The 20,621-nt window shown below is 42.6% G+C and overlaps 1 protein-coding gene across 1 annotated transcript in view; it reads left to right on the top strand.

Annotated features, from left to right (window-relative positions):
- The window catches only part of LOC147123185 (death domain-containing protein 1-like), a 115,968-nt gene that overhangs the window by 14,278 nt on the left and 81,069 nt on the right, over window positions 1-20,621 (top strand). The window contains exons 7-11 of the mRNA XM_085965589.1: window positions 2,497-2,827; window positions 2,967-3,146; window positions 6,550-6,791; window positions 7,002-7,166; window positions 16,170-16,609. Coding sequence (XP_085821715.1) covers window positions 2,497-2,827; window positions 2,967-3,146; window positions 6,550-6,791; window positions 7,002-7,166; window positions 16,170-16,609 — 1,358 coding nt within the window. The remainder of the gene's footprint in view (window positions 1-2,496; window positions 2,828-2,966; window positions 3,147-6,549; window positions 6,792-7,001; window positions 7,167-16,169; window positions 16,610-20,621) is intronic.

The raw sequence follows: 20,621 nt of genomic DNA on the forward strand, positions 1-20,621 counted from the left end.
GTTCAACGTGAGAACAAGTTCAGCCAGACGGAGGAGGGTGGTCGTGGATGGGAACTGGTTTGGCCTCTGTTCAAGGAAGAAGCGGAGCACCCTCAGGCCATCCTGGTGGTGGGGGGAGGTATAGAGGGATTGTACATCCATAGTGAAAAGGAGGCGGTTGGGGCCAGCAAACTGGAAACTGTTAAAGTGGTGGAGGGCATCGGAAGAGTCACGGATGTAGGTGGGAAGAGACTGGACAAGGGGAGAACACCTTTAAATTCCTCAAAGCATTTCATAGGAGTGTAATCGGATCATTAATACCGGTCACAACCTAAATATAAAGGTTACTATCTCGACACTATATGCAAATAATCTGATTTTGTTTCAAAATGATGATGCAAAAAACCCTCACACAGCAAACGAATCACTCCTGCACAAGCTTCTCTCACATCACCATATTGTAGAAACATCATGCATATAGTTGCAGCTACATTGAAATAAGCTTAAAAAACAATCCTGTCTGACTGCTGCTGATTTAATGGGAAGATATGTAACTCTAGCCAGTCGAAGATGTTGGGAGATCCAACTTGTGTGGGAATGCCAGTGTATGAACCTGAACATGGTTAGCATCAGCTAAACTTGTGGACATGATTCAGACCCAAAATGACTCCAAATCAGGAGAAGGGAGATCACCTCCTCTGAAGACTTTCACTCCTCTTCGCTCCAGTGTTAATTTGGGCCCGGACTTCAGATTCAGGCTGCACTTCCACTATAACCGCTTCACACTGACGCTACTTTATAGTGTAAAGTGCAGCCCAAAAGTAAATGCTTATTTGGCAAGTATATTTGTGTATTTTTATTAATGTTCCTGTAAACCATTCATATTTGCAGTATGACTACGGGGTAGTTATTCATGTTTCATTACTCAACAGTTAGTAACAATTTATAAAATATTGAATTACATTATATAGAATTACATAGAATATACAGCACAGAAACAGGTCATTCAGTCCAACTAGTCTGTGCTGGTATTTATACTCCACAGAAGACTCCTCCCATTCCATCTTCTTTCTCTCAGCCTTTCAGCATATCTTTCTCTCATGTATTCGTCTAGTTTCCATTTGAAAGCATCTAAGCTATATTGCCTTCCTGTAGTAGCGAGTTCCACATTCTAACCACTCTCTGAGTAAAGAGATTTATCCTTATTTCCCTATTGGATTTATTAGTATCTATCTTGTATTTGTGGCCCCTGGTTTTGGATTCTCCCACAAGTCAAAACATTCTCTCCACATCTGCCCTGTCCAACTCAGTCATAATTTTAAAGAGCTCAATCAGGTCACCTCTAAGTCTTCTCTTTTCTAAAGAAAAAAGCCCCAATGTGTTCAATCTTTCCTGATAGCTGTAATCTCTCAGCTCTGGTCCCATCCTTGTAAATCTTTTTTGCGTTTTCTTCAGTGCTTCTCTGTCCTTTTTATAGTATGGAGATCAGAACTTCACACAGTACTTTACGTGTGACCTGACCAGGGTCCTAAACAAGTTTAACTTCACTACTCTTGAATTCCATACCCTTAGAAATAAATCACAGTGCTTAGTTAGCATTTTTAATTGCTTTGCTAACCTGCGATGCTGTTTTTAATGATTTGTTCACCTGTATCCCTAGATCCCTCTGCTCTTCTACCCCATTCAGTTTCTTATTTTCTAAGGTGTAGTTGATGTTTCTATTTTTCCTACCAAAGCACATTTATCTATGTTAAAGTTCATTTGCCACTTAACTGCCCAGTCTGCAAGTTTTCTAATGTCTTCTTGTATTGTGTTGCATTCTTCCTCAGTGTTAGCTACCCCTCAGTTTAGTATCATCTGCAAATTTTGATATCGAGTTACTTGTTCTGAAATCCAAATTATGAATGTAAATTATGAATAACAGTGGTCCCAGAATTGATCCTTGTGGAACACCATTTTCTACCTTCCTCCAATCTGAATAACTACCCTTTATCCTGACTCTCTGCTTTCTATTTTTTAGCCAATTCAACTTTTTCATGAGCCTACTCTGGTACATTATCGAATGCCTTTTGAAAATTAGACAAAGGAAGAAACATAACGGGAGGTCACAGTCTCAGGATACAGGGTAGGACATTTAGGACTGAGATGAGGAGAAATTTCTTCACTCAGAGGCTGGTGAACCTCTGGAATTCTCTACCACAGAAGGCTGTGGAGGCCACGTCACTGAATATATTTCAGAAGGAGATAGATAGATTTCTAGGCACAAAAGACATCAAGGGGTATGGGGAGAGAGCGGGAATATGGTATTGAGATAAAGGATCAGCCATGATCATATTGAATGGCGGAGCAGGCTCAAAGGGTCGAATGGCCTACTCCTGCTCCTATTTTTCTATCTTTCTATAATATAGTTTGTACATATATTAGTGTCAGTCCCAGAGAAGATGAAAAGTCATAGCCATTATTTTAAACAATAGAAGAACATAGGATAACAAGCTTCTCTTTCTGTTTGTTTTTAAGACTTCTTGCAGAATTGGATGATGAAGATGATCCTCAAATTGCCTGTTACATCACAGCGCCTTTTATCATAGCCCAAAAACTCTTGTGCAAAATAATCAATGATAGGAGCTCAATGGTTGTAAATGATGGCGAAGAACTGGTTAGCAATGTGATCAGCATTCGGTGTGCAGACACCAGGATAAAGATTCCATTTCCTGTCAGGATTGCTATACCATTCACTGCACACTACTGGGGGAATTATCATGACATTATGATAAAGGTGTCAGATGCCACACCACATTCAAGTTATATGAGTCCTATCTCCTTGGAGGGAATGTACGATGGACACAAGGTTGGTAAACAGTCATCAGTGAAAATATTAGTCAGGTTTTTAGTATCATCTGTACAGACCAGTCTCAAAATAGCTTTCTTTTTAAACATGTAAATAACATTTTGTTTCCCCTAATTACTACTTTATTTTCTTTATCTAGGGGTCATGCGCAGAGGTTAAGATATATAAACTTGGTATCTTTTCAGTTGTGTCCTGCTTAAGAAAAGAAACATTTACCGTACCTAGAAAAGGTTTAGCCTTGAAGTTGAGCATGGATTCAAGAATTACAATGAACTACCTCCCTGGATCATTCAGTGCTCCTGTGGTAGTTCAATCGAAGGTAGGGGAGAATTATCCAACTGACATTTTTCCTCCCACTTTTTTCCTCTTTGTTCTACTTCTCTCCTGAAGATAGTGAGTAGATTTTTGTCTTCATCGTCTGGACAGCAATCTGACAGAGCAGAACACCCGCCCTTTATAGAACCTGTTTGATATTTATTCCATTGATTTTAATGGAATGATAATCAGACGAGGTCTATAGATGACAATCTGACTCCGCCAGATTGCTGTCTAGGTGATGAAGACAAACATATACCCCAGTGAATCATGCTGTTGTATGGTTTCATGGATACTAGAAAGCTTCCAATACCTTGACTTAATTTGCTCCCCAATGCAGGAAAGGATCCCCAACAAAAGGGTAAAATTTAAATAACTTAAGCTGCCAGTGAAGAATTTTTGGAAGCTAATCGATTCTGGAGAATTGATTACCTTTACCTAGACTACATTTTGGGCCTTTATTGGGCCTCATCCAGGACTAAATTGCCCCAGGCCACCAATTTACTGTCTCACTTATACCTTGGACCTGATTGGAATTTTAAGGCCATTTTTTTAATATGGGCAGTTAGGTAAGTTTTCCCTTCTTTGTATTTTTACAAAGTCTAGCCAGGCAGACTAAAAGTCCAACTAGAGCTTTTCTAAGAGTAGTCTTAAAGTAATTGGGGCCCAAAACTGTGGCCCTTTTGGTTTACAACTACCATAACTTCATGGGACTGCACCGGAAGGTCTGAAAACTTGGCTGGATACACCTGTTCCAGGCCTTAAGTCAATGACTTTGTGTGCTTCGTAAGGGGTGGACCTTCCGCCTGTCCAGTGCCTGGAGTTTCCACCTCCCTACTTCAGACGGATTTGGCATATCATCTGTAGCAGTAATCCTGGTGGGAACAGGCTGCCAATTGGCATATTTGGGCCCCATCTGAGTGCCTAGGTTTATATTGTGGCCTGTACCTCCAAAGAAGAAAATGAAAAATGTTTTTAAAATGTTTTAAATTCAGCCCCCTTACAAAGGCGGTCACCCTAGATGCCCTTCTCATGGCACAACCATCAGCCTAGAATGCAAATTAAGGTACCTCCCCCTTATGCCCCAGGGTTGAACAAAGGCCATTTATCCTGTTGAAATGTATCCCTTTAGCAGTCTAACTCTCACATTGAACTCTTGTTTTAATCAACCCCAAATATTTTTGTCTCTGCTACCCTGCCTGGCAATTATTCCAGACCTTTATGACTCTCTCAGTAAAGATGCCTTTACTGAATTTTTTAACTTACTCTTCATTACACTACTTAGTATGTCTCCCTTTGACCTCTCACAAAGTTTTCTATTTTTAACTAGTTTCTTATCCAGTCCTATATCCTATCTGCAATCCCATGGCTTTTAGTGTAATTAGGGGGGGGGAAATTTGCTTGCTTTGCGCCTCCCGTTAGCGCCCTAAGCGGGCACTAATGGGGCGCAAAGCAACTAGCGCCTGGGCGCTGCGATGTTTGCGCCGCTCGTGAAATTGACCAGACATTTTGCAGCGGTGCTAAACACTACTGCCACGATCTCCTGCGCCCACAGATCGTGACATCAGTCGAGCGTGCAACGCCCCGGTAGCGCCCCGGACCGGATATTGAGTGGCGCCTCCTGCCTTTCCGCCTGCCGCTAGCAACAACAGGTTGAGGGGAACGTTTTGCAGCCAGGAAGGGACTGGGGGAGCGCTATTTAAAGGTGACCACTTCCTGCCTTTTTTTGTCAGCGACATTTTTGCACCATGCATTCTGAGAGAGAGAGAGAAACTTCTGGAGAGATTCAACGTGTGAAGGAATTTTGGGTACCGAGCAGCACTTTGCTGGTTCATTTTGATTTGCCCTTCCTTGCATCGATTTAGAAGAGACTCTGGGGGCTGCACTCTGAGCTCTTTCCCTGGGCCTCTCCATTGTTCTTTCCAGCAGATTTGATGTACAGGTCTCTCCAGGCCGAGATTCAAGGCTGCAATGAGCAGCGTGTGGATGGAGAGCAAGATCAACCCTTCCCTTTAAGAACTGGCCGGCGCCAGTGTGTCTGTGTTCCATTGCTGACTGACATCACATGAGCTTTGCCAGCGCTCTGAGGTAGCGCCTCGCTCCTCAGCGTTAGCGCCTTAAGAGAGGTGTGTTGCACCTGATTTAGCGCTCCAATCAACTCCAAGGGCGATAGAAGCCAAGTTTGCAGTCGGAGGTGATAATTAGCGCCAGGCGCTAAACTTTGCACCCAGCCGATAATTGCAGCCCAAACGGGGCGATACCAAATTTCTCCCCCTAGAAGTCTTGCATGTAGAATTTTATCAAAAATTTTCTGAAAGACTAAGTAATTTATGTCATAATGACTGCCACAATCTACTTTATAACATTCTCAGAGAGATCAAGCGGGTCAATCGCCGCTACTATCTCCTGGTGTTAACAGGATGGTACTGGTCTCAAAATGTGGTCGATAGTTTTACCGGCCTGTTAAAACCGATGAAGAGGCCAGTGATAATTTGAAAGGGACCTACCACTGGGAGCCCAAAGCACTCACCTGTCTCAGGCAGTAGGCCCCTTTTAATATGCAAAGTGGGGTCCTAGCACCCCGATTGCCATTTTAGGTCAGAACTGGTTGGTTTGTGCGCTGTGCTCACTCTGAACAGCTCCATGGCGATGAAGCTGTAGAGGCCACTGAGGTAAGTTTGGAATTATTTTTGTATGGTCCGAAGGAGCAGGAGCTCTCCTCTGGGCCCCACAAAAATAATCTGGGATGCTACAAGCCCAGGACGTCCACCCTCCACGATCAGGACCGCCCACCCCACCCCCCGCATTTACCTTGCTGGTGGTCGGGAAGGCCTGATATTGTAAATAATTTCAGAAACAGCATCAAAATGCAACTACAAATCTTAATATAGGGCTTCTTAACTGTACTTCCGCATGCAACAGCCTGGATACCCATTTTATATGAGTGGCCAGATGACTAAACACCATACAGACATAAATACAATAAATTATGTGGAAGTTTAATCAATGGCATTGGAGTGTAAAATTTACTGGGGTAGAATTTCCATGGGGGGTTCTGTGATTTCCCACCACAACTTTGTTTATGTGTCTCTCAGTGTTTTTGCGATCCACTGCCTACGTTACAGTGAGAAACAGGGAGAACTCCCATAGAAAATACTGGTGAATATAATAAACGGAAAACTGGCTGCTGATTCTGATCCGAAAAAGGTAGCTGACTGAATAATTGGCTGGGGAACTAAATGAGCGGCAATGGATCTCCACGCATTTTTTCCGATTGGTGCTGCCTACTTCACACCGTGTTAATTGGGCAAAATCGATCAGAAACTGTCCTCTCCTGCCTCAGAAATAAAAAAGGGTTGAAAATGTGCCAGATTATTTACTTGTGCGCTACCTATTTGTTCTCATAGGTTCAGCCAATTGATTCAACACTGTTGTCTGGAATGAAATCAAGACAAGATATATACCATCCCATAATCTCTACCAGCCCCCTTGTTCATATCAAACATCCATCAACTCAGCAGTTTCGGAAATCAATTACTGTCACTCTGCCCTGCCCACCAAACCCAGGCAAGAAGAGATTAGGAGACGAAACAGACCATGCTCGAGCAACCACGGCCATGGTACAGAGAAGCAGCAGTCATCGAATTCGGTAAATTGAGAGATTAACTGCTATACCCTGGTATCAACAGCTGCAAATGCTTTCCACATACACGATTATGCAGCTGTGAAACAGACCGAAGAAATACAGCTTTGATGAAATTACTTTTATATTTCAAAATAATAGCAATTATAAAATAAAGTACATTTGATACCCCCAATGCTATTTTAAATATTTACATTGTCACTTGTCCATTTATAGGTCAACAAGTGCCCCTGTAAAAATACATGGAAAGACAATCAACGAATCTTTAAAACTGTTAGGATTTAAATCCAAGGATGAGGGATGGCTGATGATGGACAATGTAACTGTGAAAGATGTGCAAAATGGGCTAGTTGCATTTGAAATTGCTGAACATCTCGACAGGTACGAAACTGTTGTAGGTTGACTGTGATCTAAGAACATGTTTTTAAACAAGAGTGTTTGCTAGTGCTGTTGGGGAGGGTTTACCTGTGCAGGGAGACAGAGGAAAGGGAAGCAAGGATAGAAGCAAAAGACAGGAAGGAGCAAAGCAAACATGGAAGGCAGAGAAATCAAGGGTGTAAATCAAACAGGGCCACAGTAAATAATAATTATAAAAGGACTAAGAGTGTTAAAAAATCAAGCCTGAAGGCTTTGTGTATTATTGCGAGGAGCATTCGTAATAAGGTGGATGAATTAGCTGCGCAAATAGCTGTAAACAGTTATGATATAATTAGGATTACGGAGACATGGCTCTAGGGTGATCAAGACTGGGAATTCAACATCCAGGGGTATTCAATATTCAGGAAGGACAGGAAAAAAGGAAAAGGAGGTGGGGTAGCATTGCTGGTTAAAGAGGAGATTAACGCAATAGTAAGGAAGGATATTAGCTCTGATGATGTGGAATCTGTGAGGGCAGAGCTGAGAAATACCAAGGGGCAGAAAACGTTAGTGGGAGTTGTATACAGACACCCAAACAGTAAAGCTAAGGTTGGGGATGGCATTAAATGGGATATTAGAGATGCGTGCAATAAGGGCACAGCAGTTATCATGGATGACTTTAATCTACATATAGATTGGGCTAACCAAATTAGTAACAATACTGTGGAGGGGGAATTCCTAGAGTGTATACGGGATGGTTTCCTGGACCAATATGTTGAGGAACCAACTAGAGATCAGGCCAACTTAGACTGGGTATTATGTAATGAGAAAGGATTAATTAGCAATCTTGTTGTGTGAGACACCTTGGGGAGGAGCGATCACATTAGGATAGAATTATTCATTAAGATGGAGAGTGAAATAGTTGACACAGAGATAAGGGTCCTGAATTTAAATAAAGGAAACTACAACAGTATGAGGCACGAGTTGGCTAGGATGGATTGGAGAATGTTACTTAAAGGGTTGATGGTGGATAACATTTAAAGATCGCATGGATGAACTACAGAATTTGTTCATCCCTGTTTGGCATAAAAATAAAAATAAAAAGGTGACTCTACCGTGGCTAACAAAGGAAATTAGGGATAGCATAAGATCCAAGGAGAGGACACATAATTTGGCCAGAAAAAGCAGCAAACCTGAGGAATAGGAGCAGTTTAGGATTCAGCAAAGGAGGACAAAGGGATTAATTAAGAGGGGGGAAATAGATTATGAGAGTAAGCTTTCAGGGAACATAAAAACTGACTGTAAAAGCTTCTATAGATATGTGAAGAGAAAAAGATTGGTGAAGTCAAGCGTAGGTCCCTTGCAGTCAGAATCAGGGGAATTTATAATGGAGAACAAAGAAATGGCTGACCAGTTAAATACATACTTTGGTTCTGTCTTCACAAAGGAGGACACAAATAACCTCCCAGAGATGTCGGGGAACATAGGGTCTAATGAGAGGGAGGAATTGAATGAAATCAATATTTGTAGGGAAATGGTGTTAGGGAAATTGACGGGATTGAAGGCTGATAAATCCCCAGGGCCTGATAATCTACATCCTACGGTACTTAAGGAAGTGGCCCTCGAAAGAGTAGATACATTGCTGGTCAACTTCCAAAATTCTATAGACTCTGGAATAGTTCCCATGGATTGGAGGGTAGCTAATGTAACCCCGCTATTTAAAAAAGGTGGTAGAGAGAAAAAGGGGAATTATAGACCGGTAAGCCTGACATCGGTAGTGGGGAAAATGCTAGAGTCCATTATAAAAGATGTACTAGCAGTGCACTTGGAAAACAGTGACAGGATCGGACAAAGTCAACATGGATTTACAAAAGATAAATCATGCTTGACTAATCTACTGGAATTTTTTGAGGATGTAACTGGTAGAATAGATAAGGGAGAACCAGTGGATGTGGTGTATTTGGACTTGCAGAAGGTTTTCGATAAGGTCCCGCATAAGAGATTAGCGTACAAAGTTAAAGCACATTGGATTGGGGGTAAGGTACTGCCTTGGATAGAGAACTGGTTGGCAGACAGGAAGCAAAGAGTTGGAATAAACGAGTCTTTTTCTGAGTGGCAGTCAGTGACTAGTGGCGTACCGCAGGATTCGGTGCTAGGACCTCAGCTATTCACAATATATATAAAAGTTCTAGATGAGGGAACTAGATGTAATATCTCCAAGTTTGCAGATGACACAAAGCTGGGTGGGCGTGTGTGCTGTGAGGAGGATGCAAAGAAACTGCAGTATGATTTGGACAGGTTGGGTGATTGGGCAGATGCATGGCAAATGCAGTATAATGTGGATAAATACGAGGTTTTCCACTTCGGTGGCAAAAACCGGAAGACAGATTATTATCTGAACGGCAATAGATTGGGAAAAGGAGAACTGCAACGAGACCTGGGTGTCCTTGTGCACCAGTCGCTGAAGGTAAGCATGCAGGCGCAGCAGGCGGTTAAGAAGGCAAATTGTATGTTCGCCTTCATAGCGAGAGGATTCGAGTACAGGAACAAGGATGCCTTGCTGCAGTTGTACAGGGCCTTGGTGAGACCACACCTTGAGTATTGTGTGCCATTTTGGTCACCTTATCTGAGGAAGGATGTTCTTGCCATGGAGAGAGTGCAGCGAAGTTTCACCAGATTGATACCTGGGATGGTAGGAATGACGTATGAGGAGAGATTGGGTTGATAAGGCTTATATTTGCTAGAGTTTAGAAGAATGAGAGGGGATCTCATTGAAACTTATAAAATTCTAACAGGACTAGACAGACTAGAATGCAGGAAGGATGTTTCCGATGGCAGTGGAGTCCAGAACCAGGGGTCACAATCTAAAGATAAGGGGTAAGCCATTTAGGTCTGAGATGAAGAGTAATTTCTTCACCCAGAGAGTGGTGAACCTGTGGAATTCTCTGTCACACAGGGCAGTTGAGGCCAGTTCATTAAATATATTCAAGAAGGAGTTAGATATATTTCTTGAGGCTAATGGGATCAAGGGATTGGGGAATAAGCAGGGACAGAGTACTGAATTTGGATGATCAGCCATGATCTCATTAAATGGCGGAGTGCGCTCAAGGGGCCGAGTGGCCTACTCCTGCTCCTATCTTCTATGTTTCTATGTTTCTACTCCAGTAAAAATCTAAAGTGCTAAAAATGCATAGCTGGCTAACTGAGGATTAACATTTTGCATGTGACCCTAAATAAGAACATCCAATGAAAAGAACATCAGTTTTGTCATTTGTCTTTCTCGTTGAGGTGCTACTTAACCTGCTCTGCATTTCTGGCACTTTCTGATTTTGTTTCAGAATATGCTCATTCGTGGCTTATCTTTTTGAGTCTAGTTTATTTTATTTTTTGGTTTCTTCTATGATTTTCTCTGTTTCAACTATTTATTTTTACCAGCTTTTGTGAATTCTCAATCATCCTGGACAGCATTACAACAACAACAACAACGTGTATTTATATAGCGCCGTTTACAGAATAAAACGTCCCAAGGCGCTTCACAGGGGTATTAAAAGAGAAAAAATTTGACACCGAGCCACATAAGGAGAAATTAGGACAGGTGACCAAAAGCTTGGGTCAAAGAGGTAGGTTTTAAGGAGCGTCTTAATGGAGGAAAGAGAGGTAACAAGGCGGAGAGGTTTAGGCAGGGAATTCCAGAGCATAGGGCCTAGGCAACAGAAGGCACGGCCACCAAAGGTTGAGCGGTTATAATCAGGGATACTCAAAAGGGCAGAATTAGTGGAGCGCAGATATCTCGGGGGGGTTGTGAGACTGAAGGAGATTACAGAGATAGGGAGGGGCGGGGCCATGGAGGGATTTGAAAACAAGGATGAGAATTTTGAATTCAAGGCGTTGCTGAACCGGGAGCCAATGTAGCTCAGCGAGCACAGGGGTGATGGTTGAACAGGTCTTGGTGCGAGTTAGGACACGGGCAGCCGAGTTTTGGATGACCTCAAGTTTACTTCGAGTAGAAAGTGGGAGGCCAGCCAGGAGTGCATTGGAATAGTCAAATCTAGAGGTAACAAAGGCATTACAATGTTGAAGTGATTTCCTGATATAAAGGTATTATTTTAATTGGGAAATCAAAGGCAAGGATTGTGCAGGATACCACCCAATGTAAAAAGTGAGAGAATTTGAGGTAACTGAGAAAGAACTTTTTAGATGATGCTAAGCTTGAGTTTTAAAAGGCTGTAGTTTATAGACGGATGACTGAGAGATGTAAGGAGCTCTATATTTTTGAGATCCTGGGAAAGAATGAGTTGTGTGGATCTGGATTTTCAAAAGGCCTTCGATAAGGTACCCCATAACAGACTGATGAACAAGGTCAGAGAATGCACAGTCAGGGAACAAGTAGCAGAATGGATTGCTGGCTGGCTTCAGGACAGAAAGCAGAGAGTAGGGGTAAAGGGTAGCTATTCACACTGGCAGAAGGTGGGTAGTGGTGTTCCACAAGGCGCAGTGCTGGGATCACTGTTGTTCACAATTTATATTAACGATTTAGACTTTGGAATCAAAAACACAATTTCTAAATTTGCAGATGACACCAAATTGGGGGGATAGTCAATACTGAGGAGGACTGCAACAAGTTACAGGAGGACATTAATAAATTTGCAGAATGGGCATATAATTGGCAAATGAAGTTCAACACAGATAAATGTGAGGTATTACATTTTGGTAGGAAGAATAGGGAGGCCACTTATGTGGAGGGTGCGAGTCTTGGTGGGGTAGAGGAACAAAGGGATCTAGGAGTACAAATACACAAATCACGAACATTTGCGACGCAGGTTAGCAAGGCCATAAAAAAGTAAACCAAGCACTTGGGTTTATTTCTAGAGGGATTGTAGGGGGTGGTGTTTTGAGTCAGCTTTGCCTCTGACTGTTTTGAGCAGTTTGAATTGCTCCCACACCCTTTGGTTCTAGACTCTGGACTTAGGTACAGGCTGCGATACAAAATTGGAGTAGACAACTGGTTTGGTGCAAGAAAACTGTGTTTTATTAGAGCCACAATAAAATTATAACAATGAAAAGTTACACTTAGATTACTGGAGTACTTACAGACATTCAAGAGTACAGTTGATTAGGAATGGGCAACACACGGTACGAGTGAAAAATCACATTAATAATCCCCCTACCCTAGTCCCACCCCAATATCTAACTAGATTGTGCTAAAAGGAGCTAGGGATCATGCTTACCAATAGGGGTTTCTTGACAGTTCGAATTCTGTCAGTTAAGCCGGTTGCGTTTTTGGGGTTTGCTCTTTGTGTCCTTTGGGGCCTGCCATCTCCACGTGGTGCTAGTCTTAGAATCTGCGAAGGTTCTTCAGTTTGGTGGAGTCCGCTGATGCAGTTTGGGCGCGGTTGTGGATTTGTCTGGTGAGTACCCACTTTTCTCATTGGGTATTTTCGCTTGTAGAGTGGAAAACTTCAGGTTTTGTTCTTCCGGTGGTGGTCTGGTCGTTGAGTTTTGTTGTGGTTGGGGTTCGGTTGGCGGTCTTCGGTGTTGGCTCGGTCGTGGTGGCCTAGATCATTACCTGTGTAGTGGTAATATAGAAATATAGAAGATAGGAGCAGGAGTAGGCCATTCGGCCCCTCGAGCCTGCTCCGCCATTCAATGAGATCATGTCTGATCATCCAAATTCAGTACCCTGTTCCTGCCTTCTCTCCATATCCCTTGATCCCTTTAGCCTTAAGAAATATATCCAACTCTTTCTTGAATATATTTAATGAATTGGCCTCTACTGCCTTCTTTGGTAGAGAATGCCACAGGTTCACCACTCTCTGGGTGATGAAATTCCTCCTCATCTCTGTCCTTAATGGCTTACCCCTTATCCTTAGACTGTGACCCCTGGATCTGGACTCCCCGACCATCGGGAACATCCTTCCAGCATCTAGCCTGTCTACTCCTGTTAGAATTTTATAAGTTTCGATGAGATCCCCTCTCATTCTTCTAAACTCCAGCGAGTACAAGCCCAATCGACCCAATCTCTCCTCATACGTCATTCCTGCCATCCGAGGTATCAGCCTGGTGAATCTTCGCTGCATTCCTTCCATGGCAAGAACATCCTTCCTCAGATAAGGCGACCAAAACTGCACACAATACTCAAGATGTGGTCTCACCAAGGCCCTGTACAACTGCAGCAAGACATCCTTGTTCCTGTACGCAAACCCTCTCGCTATGAAGGCCAACATACCATTTGCCTTCTTAACTGCCTGCTGCACCTGCATGCTTACCTTCAGTGACTGGTGCACAAGGATGCCCAGGTCTCGTTGCACTTCCCCTTCTCCCAATCTATTGCCATTCAGATAATAATTTGCCTTCCTGTTTTTGACACCAAAGTGGATAACCTCGCATTTATCCACGTTATATTGCATCTGCCATGCTTCTGCCCAATCACCCAACCTGTCCAAATCATATTGGAGTTTCTCGGCATCCTCCTCACAGCACACACGCCCACCCAGCTTTGTGTCATCTGCAAACTTGGAGATATTACATCTAGTTCCCTCGTCCAGATCATTAATATATATTGTGAATAGCTGAGGTCCAAGGACAGATCCCTGCGGTACCCCAGTAGTCACTGCCTGCCACTTGGAAAAAGAGCCATTTATTCCAACTCTTTGCTTTCTGTCTGCCAACCAGTTCTCTATCCAAGTCAATACCTTGCCCCCAATCCCATATCACTTAATTTTATACGCTAACCTCTTATGCGGGACTTTATCGAAAGCCTTTTGAAAATCCAAATACACCACATCCACTGGTTCTCCCTTATCTATTTTACCAGTTACATCCTCAAAAAATTCCAGTAGATTAGTCAAGCACGATTTACCTTTTGTAAATCCATGTTGACTTTGTCTGATCCGGTCACTTTTCTCCAAGTGCTCTGCTATTACATCTTTTATAATGGACTCTAGCATTTTCCCCACTACCGATGTCAGGCTTACCGGTCTGTAATTCCCCATTTTCTCTCTACCAACCTCTTTGAACAGTGGGGTAACATTAACTACCCGCCAATCCATGAGTACTGTTCCAGAGTCTATCAAATTTTGGAAGATGACCAGCAATGCATCTACTATTTCTAGGGCCACTTCCTTAAGTGCCCTAGGATGTAGATTATCAGGCCCTGGGGATTTATCGTCCCTCATGTAATGATCTGAAGGTATGGTTTACTCGGCCCCTTTTGTTACCGTGGTGCTCGTGGTCGGTCCTCGTGTAGGGCTGCGGTTGTGGCCTTGGTGTCTTCGGTTGAGCCTGCCTCACCGTGCCCCTTCGCCGTGATGTTGCATGAGCCTTCCTGTTGGCTTTTGAATGAAGATGCACTCCTTGGTTACCGTTGGGCCTATAGTTACACTGTTTTTGAGTTTTTATCTGCGCGCCAAATCAGGGTTAGTTCTTTGTCCGATTTTTGGCAGGCCCCTTAAGGTGTTTATAGCCATTCACCTTAACTGGGTTTTGGGTGGTTGTCTTGTTGCTAAATGGCTTTTAATGTCTTGGGTGTTTGTTATGCATAATGTTAATCGGTGTCTTCCTGGCTTGGTAGCTAGTTCGAACTGTAAGCGATTATTTATGCAGAGTTTTGATGGGCTTTAGGCTGGTTCAAGATTAAGCCTTTTTCCTGGGTTGATTTGTTTAAAGGGAAGAATGCATGATCTGTCTCCTCCAGTTGTCTGGTTCTGAAATAACAAGTCAAAGATGTCTCCCACAGGCCCATGCATGTCAAGTTTTAAGCTTTTGAACTTGACATCCTGTCTGCAGGGTCCTACTTTAACCTTGCAGTTTTTGCCATAAAGTCCAAAAGCCATTCCCTTCAGGGTTCCCTTATTGATAACTTGTCCTTCAGGGTCCCTTATTAATAACTTGGGAAATGTGGGAATTTTGAGAATCCTACAGGATAGAATTGAAAAGTAGGGAATTTATGCTAAACCTGTATCGAACCTTGGTTTATACCACACTTAGAGTATTGTGTACAGTTCTAGTCACCATATTATAAAAAGGATATAGAAGCACTGGAGAGGGTGCAGAGAAGATTTACAAGGATGATACCAGAAATGCGAGGGTATACATATCAGGAAAGGATGAACAGGTTGCGTCTCTTTTCTCTTGGAAAAAAGAAGGCTGAGTGGTGACCTAATAGAGGTCTTTACAATTATGAAAAATTTTCATAGAGTGGATACAGAGAGAATGTTTCCACTTGTGGGGAAGGGCATAACTGGAGGCCATCAATATAAGATAGTCACCAAGAAATCCAATAGGGAATTCAGAAGAAACTTCTTTACCCAAAGAGTGGTGAGAATGTGGAATTCGCTACCACAGGTTGAAGCAAATAGTATAGATGCATTTAAGGAAAGGCTTATGATAAGCATATGAGGGAGAAGAGAATACAAGGTTATGCTGATAGATTTAGATGAGGAAAGACGGGAGGAGGCTCGAATGGAGCATAAACACCAGCATGGACTGGTTGGGCCGAATGACCTGTTTCTGTGACGTATATCCTATGTAATCCTATGTAATCCTATGTAATCCTATGTGTGATGAATCATGACAGCTGATTCCTCAATTGGTCACTCCTGGCAAAAAGTAACACTCATAGTGAGTACTTGTTGGGAAATTACTGGCCTGCAACCCAATTTTCCATACATTAATTTAAATGGACCAAAAATAAAGGTAAAATCAAGCGGTGTGTAAAATGGGCGTCCTTATAATAAAATAAACATAAGCTACAAAGATTGTTCTACAGCCTGTAACTTACTCCAACCAAGTATATAAAACAGAGCAGTAGGTTGCTCTTGTGCTTCTCAATAGTCTGCATGCAATAGCATCTGCTGTGGTCTGCTATGACAGTCTTCATTATGACTTCTGTCAGAAAGGGGTTAAGACACTTATGAAACTGGATGATATCATGTGACAGGGAGGACCAGAGGTGTATAATGCAAAATATTTGCTGCTGTATAATTCGTAATACTGTACTGTCTTGCAAATTTTTTTTTCCTTTAACAGATTTATCGTCCTTCGCTTGTCATCTTCAGTGGATAGTATCTACTTGATTCCTTTCATACATGAACTGGAAGAAACAATCCAATTCACCATGGTTAATGTTATTATGTATCACAGAAGAGACAATTTCCACCACATTGTAGTCCAGATGGTTCCTTCCAAAGATTTACAATGGGAATTGGTTAAGCTGCGTGAGGAGGGATACAAAGGCCCACCAGAGCCATCTGAAGAGTTTCCAATGAGAGAGGGCGAACAGCTTATACTCAAGCTTTGTGGCAACATTAAATCATTAGGTGCGTTACTAATAATTCTGGTAGCCAGGTTTCCAGATATGGAATATTTATTTTATCTTTATATGTGTATTTTTCCCAACTTTCTCCCCTCCATTCCTGAATGCACTATCTCATGTTGGGAGCAGTTTCACAGATACTGGCAGCTCTCTAGTACCTCCCCCATTCTCCATATGTAAAAACAAAGCAATGCTGCAGAAAAGGTATTTTGCACATTTGTTTTGTCTTCATTTTGCCATGATGATCCCTCCCTTCTTCAGGGTGTGACAGCATCAAAAAGGAGAAAATATTGGGTAAAGTTTTGAGTACAGAGCCTTTAGGTTTTTTTTTAGGCTCCATTTAACACGTGATTGTTTTAATTAAGCATCCAAAAAGGTCTTTATGTCTTGCATTTTTTTCAACGTTAACCTTTGTTCCTCTACCCTATGAAATTCCCTTGTCAATGCCAAAGCACATTAAGAGATAGACTTAAATTCCACTTTGGATATTTAGTCAGTGATTTGAAATATTGGGCCAGAAATTCCAGAACGGGGCTTGCAGCGCGTGCAAGCCCCGTATTTGCACTTACCCCGCGCTCCTGCCGATCAGCTTCTGGGACGCCTGAACTTGGAGAAATAGAAAGCACATTCCCGGGCAGCGTATGACGTCATGCCGCCCAGGAGTGCAGCCAGCGCGGACCCAGGAGCGTGCAGTGTAAGTGAGACACGCCCCTTGAGGTCTCAGTTTAACTGGACACGCCCCCAATGTTTCTGTCAAGCTGCTTTGCTTTTTTACATGCAAAGCAGCAGTTTAAATAGGTTTTTGGAAGTTTTTTGAAGATTTTGGTAACTTTTATAAACTTTTTAAAATGTTTACATTATTTTGAGTAATCTGAAGTAGTTTTAAAGAGAATTAAAGCAATTTCAAGACTTTTAAAAGCCCTAAAAGAATTTTTTTAATTCCATTTATTTATTTAGCAATGTCGTCGTCATACGTGTCTTCACACTGTTCCCTTTGGGGAACTGTATGAAGTGGTGGAAGGATTTATGGCCGTGATTAACGCTCATTCCGTGACCGTAACCATCTTTGAACCAGCCATTAGGGCGGTTAGTCCTATGGCGGGAGGGTTTTACGGGCTCCCACAAGCTATACAAGGAGGGGGGGCCACCCACACCCACGGACGCAAATATCCCACTGGATGTCAACCCAGAATTTAGAGCCGGAGCTCCGACTCCACTTGCCGGGATTGTCTGGAGCGGGGTTCGAAACCCTACCCTGATCTGGCCCAGCGGCGGGGATCCTACCGCTATGACAAAGGCCCAATCCGATTAGCAACGTGAAATGGCAGCATAGGGCTCCAGTCACGGGGAGGGAAAAGGCGCAGGAAACGTATGGGTGCCACCTTTTGTGCGGAGTGGGCCTTTTGCGTAGCAGTAAGCATACCCGCCGCTGGGCCAGAAGGAGTAGGGTTTTGAACCCCACTCCAGACAGTCCCGGCAAGTGGAGTCGGAGCTCCAACTTTAAATTCTGGGTGGACATCCAGCGGGATACTTGCGTCCGTGGGTGTTGGTGGCCCCACCCCCTCAGATGGGTTGTGGGAGCCCGTAAAACCCTCCCGCCATAGGACTAACCACCCTAATGGCTGGTTCAAAGATGGTTACGGTCACGGAATGAGCGTTAATCACGGCCATAACTCCTTCCACCACTTCATACAGTTCCCCAAAGGGAACAGTGTGAGGATATGTCCGATGATGACCTCTTGCGCAATGCACCTCCTTGGACCCTCAGTCGCAGATGCGAAGGGGCAAGTCGTGCAAGTGTTAAATTTTTTATTTTATTGACATGTAAAATGTTGGCCCAATAATTCCCTTCCAAATGCGCTAGTACGGTCGGGGTACTTACGCATCTGGCCGGATGAAATGCCGGTTTTCAGCATGCACAGTGCATGTGGGGAAAACCGGCATTTCCTGTCCTCTGAACGAAGGGGTTCAGAGGCAGAACGCGTGCGACTGCACAGGCAGTGCGTGCGCAGTATAATTCGCCGCTTTCATTAATGCTTTCAGTGAGGTCCAGTCATTACAACTTACACATGAAAAAAGCATGGGTACAGTTGCTACAGAGGCTGCGGAGGAAGATATTTCTTATCGTGGAGCTTCTGAAAGTATGTATGTCTGTATATATTCCTTTGCGTGTTATGTATATATTCCTTTACTTATGTGTATGAATGTATTATTTAATTATGACTTTCAGAGAAAGTAACTTATTGGAAAATCATAATTAAAAACATACATTCATACACATTAGTAAAGGAATATAAAACATACATACATATACGTAAAGGAATATATGTGGACATACATACATAACTCATTCTCACATTCCATTCACACAGCCACAATTGCTCCTTCTACCTACCGTTCTGAAAACCCTTTTAAAAAAAAAATTTAAACTTTTAAACTTACTTAAAATTTCTTAAAATAACTTCCCTCCCTTTCCCAAACAAAAATATTGCATTTCAAAAGCTCCACGATATAATATATCTTCCTCCGCAGCCAATGAACAACTTTACACTTGCTTTTTTCAAGTGTAACTTCTAAGGACTTAACCTCACGGATTTCATGAATGAAATCCACGAAGTTCACTGCGCAAGCGCTGCCTGTGCAGTCGCACGCGCTCGAGGTCTGGAAATGCCGGCGTTCCCCGCATGCGCTGTTCATGCTGAACGCCGGCATTTCCAACGGCCAGAAGTGTGAGTAAGCCGACCGTACTCACGCTTCTGGCCTGGAATTTCTGACCCGTTAAGTTATGCAATAACATTTTGGACTTAGTTTTCAGATCATTCCAACACAGTGTGTGCAATATTTTACCAATAATAATGGTGACTTTGTGCAGAACTATCTCTAGTTTTTCTTTTCCTTTCCCACAGTTTTGCCAAGTCCTTATTCTCTAGTATTGTCATACTTAAATATATTTTTAATGGGATCTGCTTTACCACTGTTTTCTTAATTTACCTTTGCTGTTATAGTTGATACCATTTGCAAGTTTTATCCACTCTTATTTTGTACCCTTATTATTTTCTTGCTCTCCTTTTCTTGCTTTCTAAAATCCTCATTCAATATTTTTCTACCCTTACATAAGCCTTGTTCTTTTCTTCTAACTGATCTTAAGCATTTTGTAGACCATGGTAGCATCACCCTGAAAGTACTTTCAACATTATGTACTTGATTTATAATCTATTATGGAGTATTCCACTATTACTCCATAGATTACCAATTTCATGCGAACAAAAAAAAAATGCTGAACAAACACAGCAGGTCAATCAGCATCTGTAGAGAGAAAAGGACATGTTGTCATTTCAAACATTGTCCTTTGAAACTGAAACAGCAATTTTGTGCTTTTTAGCAATCTCTCCAATCATGCTGCAGTAAATCCCTTCCTCAGCTCTTCAAAGTTATCCTTGTTTACGCTCAAAACCTGAATGAATAGCGCAGAATTAATAGGTTGGATCTAATAGCCATTACGGAGACATGGTTGCAAAGTGACCAAGGTTGGGAACTAAATATTCCAGGATACTGAACTTTCAGAAGAGACAGGCAAAATGGAAAAGGAGGAGGGTTAGCCCTGATAATAAAGGATGAGATAAAGACAGTAGAGCTCTGAAAATCAAGACATAGAATCAGTTTGGGTGGAGCTAAGACATAACAAGGGGCAGAAAACATTGGTGGGAGTTGTTTATAGGCCCCCAAACAGTAGTTGTAATGTAGGGCAAAGTATAAATCAGGAAATTAGAAGTGCATGTAAGAAGGATAATAGAAACATAGAAACATAGAAACATAGAAGATAGGAGCAGGAATAGGCCATTCAGCCCCTCGAGCCTGCTCCGCCATTCAATGAGATCATGGCTGATCATCCAAACTCAGCACCCTGTCCCTGCCTTCTCTCCATATCCCTTGATCCCTTTAGCCTTAAGAAATATATCTAACTCCTTCTTGACTATATTTAATGAATTGGCCTCAACTACCTTCTGTGGTAGAGAATTCCACAGGTTCACCACTCTCTGGGTGAAGAAATTACTCCTCATCTCTGTCCTAACTGGCTTACCCCTTATCTTTAGACTGTGACCCCTGGTTCTGGACTCCCCCGCCATCGGGAACATCCTTCCTGCATCTAGTCTGTCTAGTCCTGT

This window comes from Somniosus microcephalus, chromosome 2 (assembly GCF_052327205.1).
Source record: "Somniosus microcephalus isolate GS21.2 chromosome 2, FLI_Smic_1.0, whole genome shotgun sequence".
Classification (NCBI taxonomy): Eukaryota; Metazoa; Chordata; class Chondrichthyes; order Squaliformes; family Somniosidae; genus Somniosus; species Somniosus microcephalus.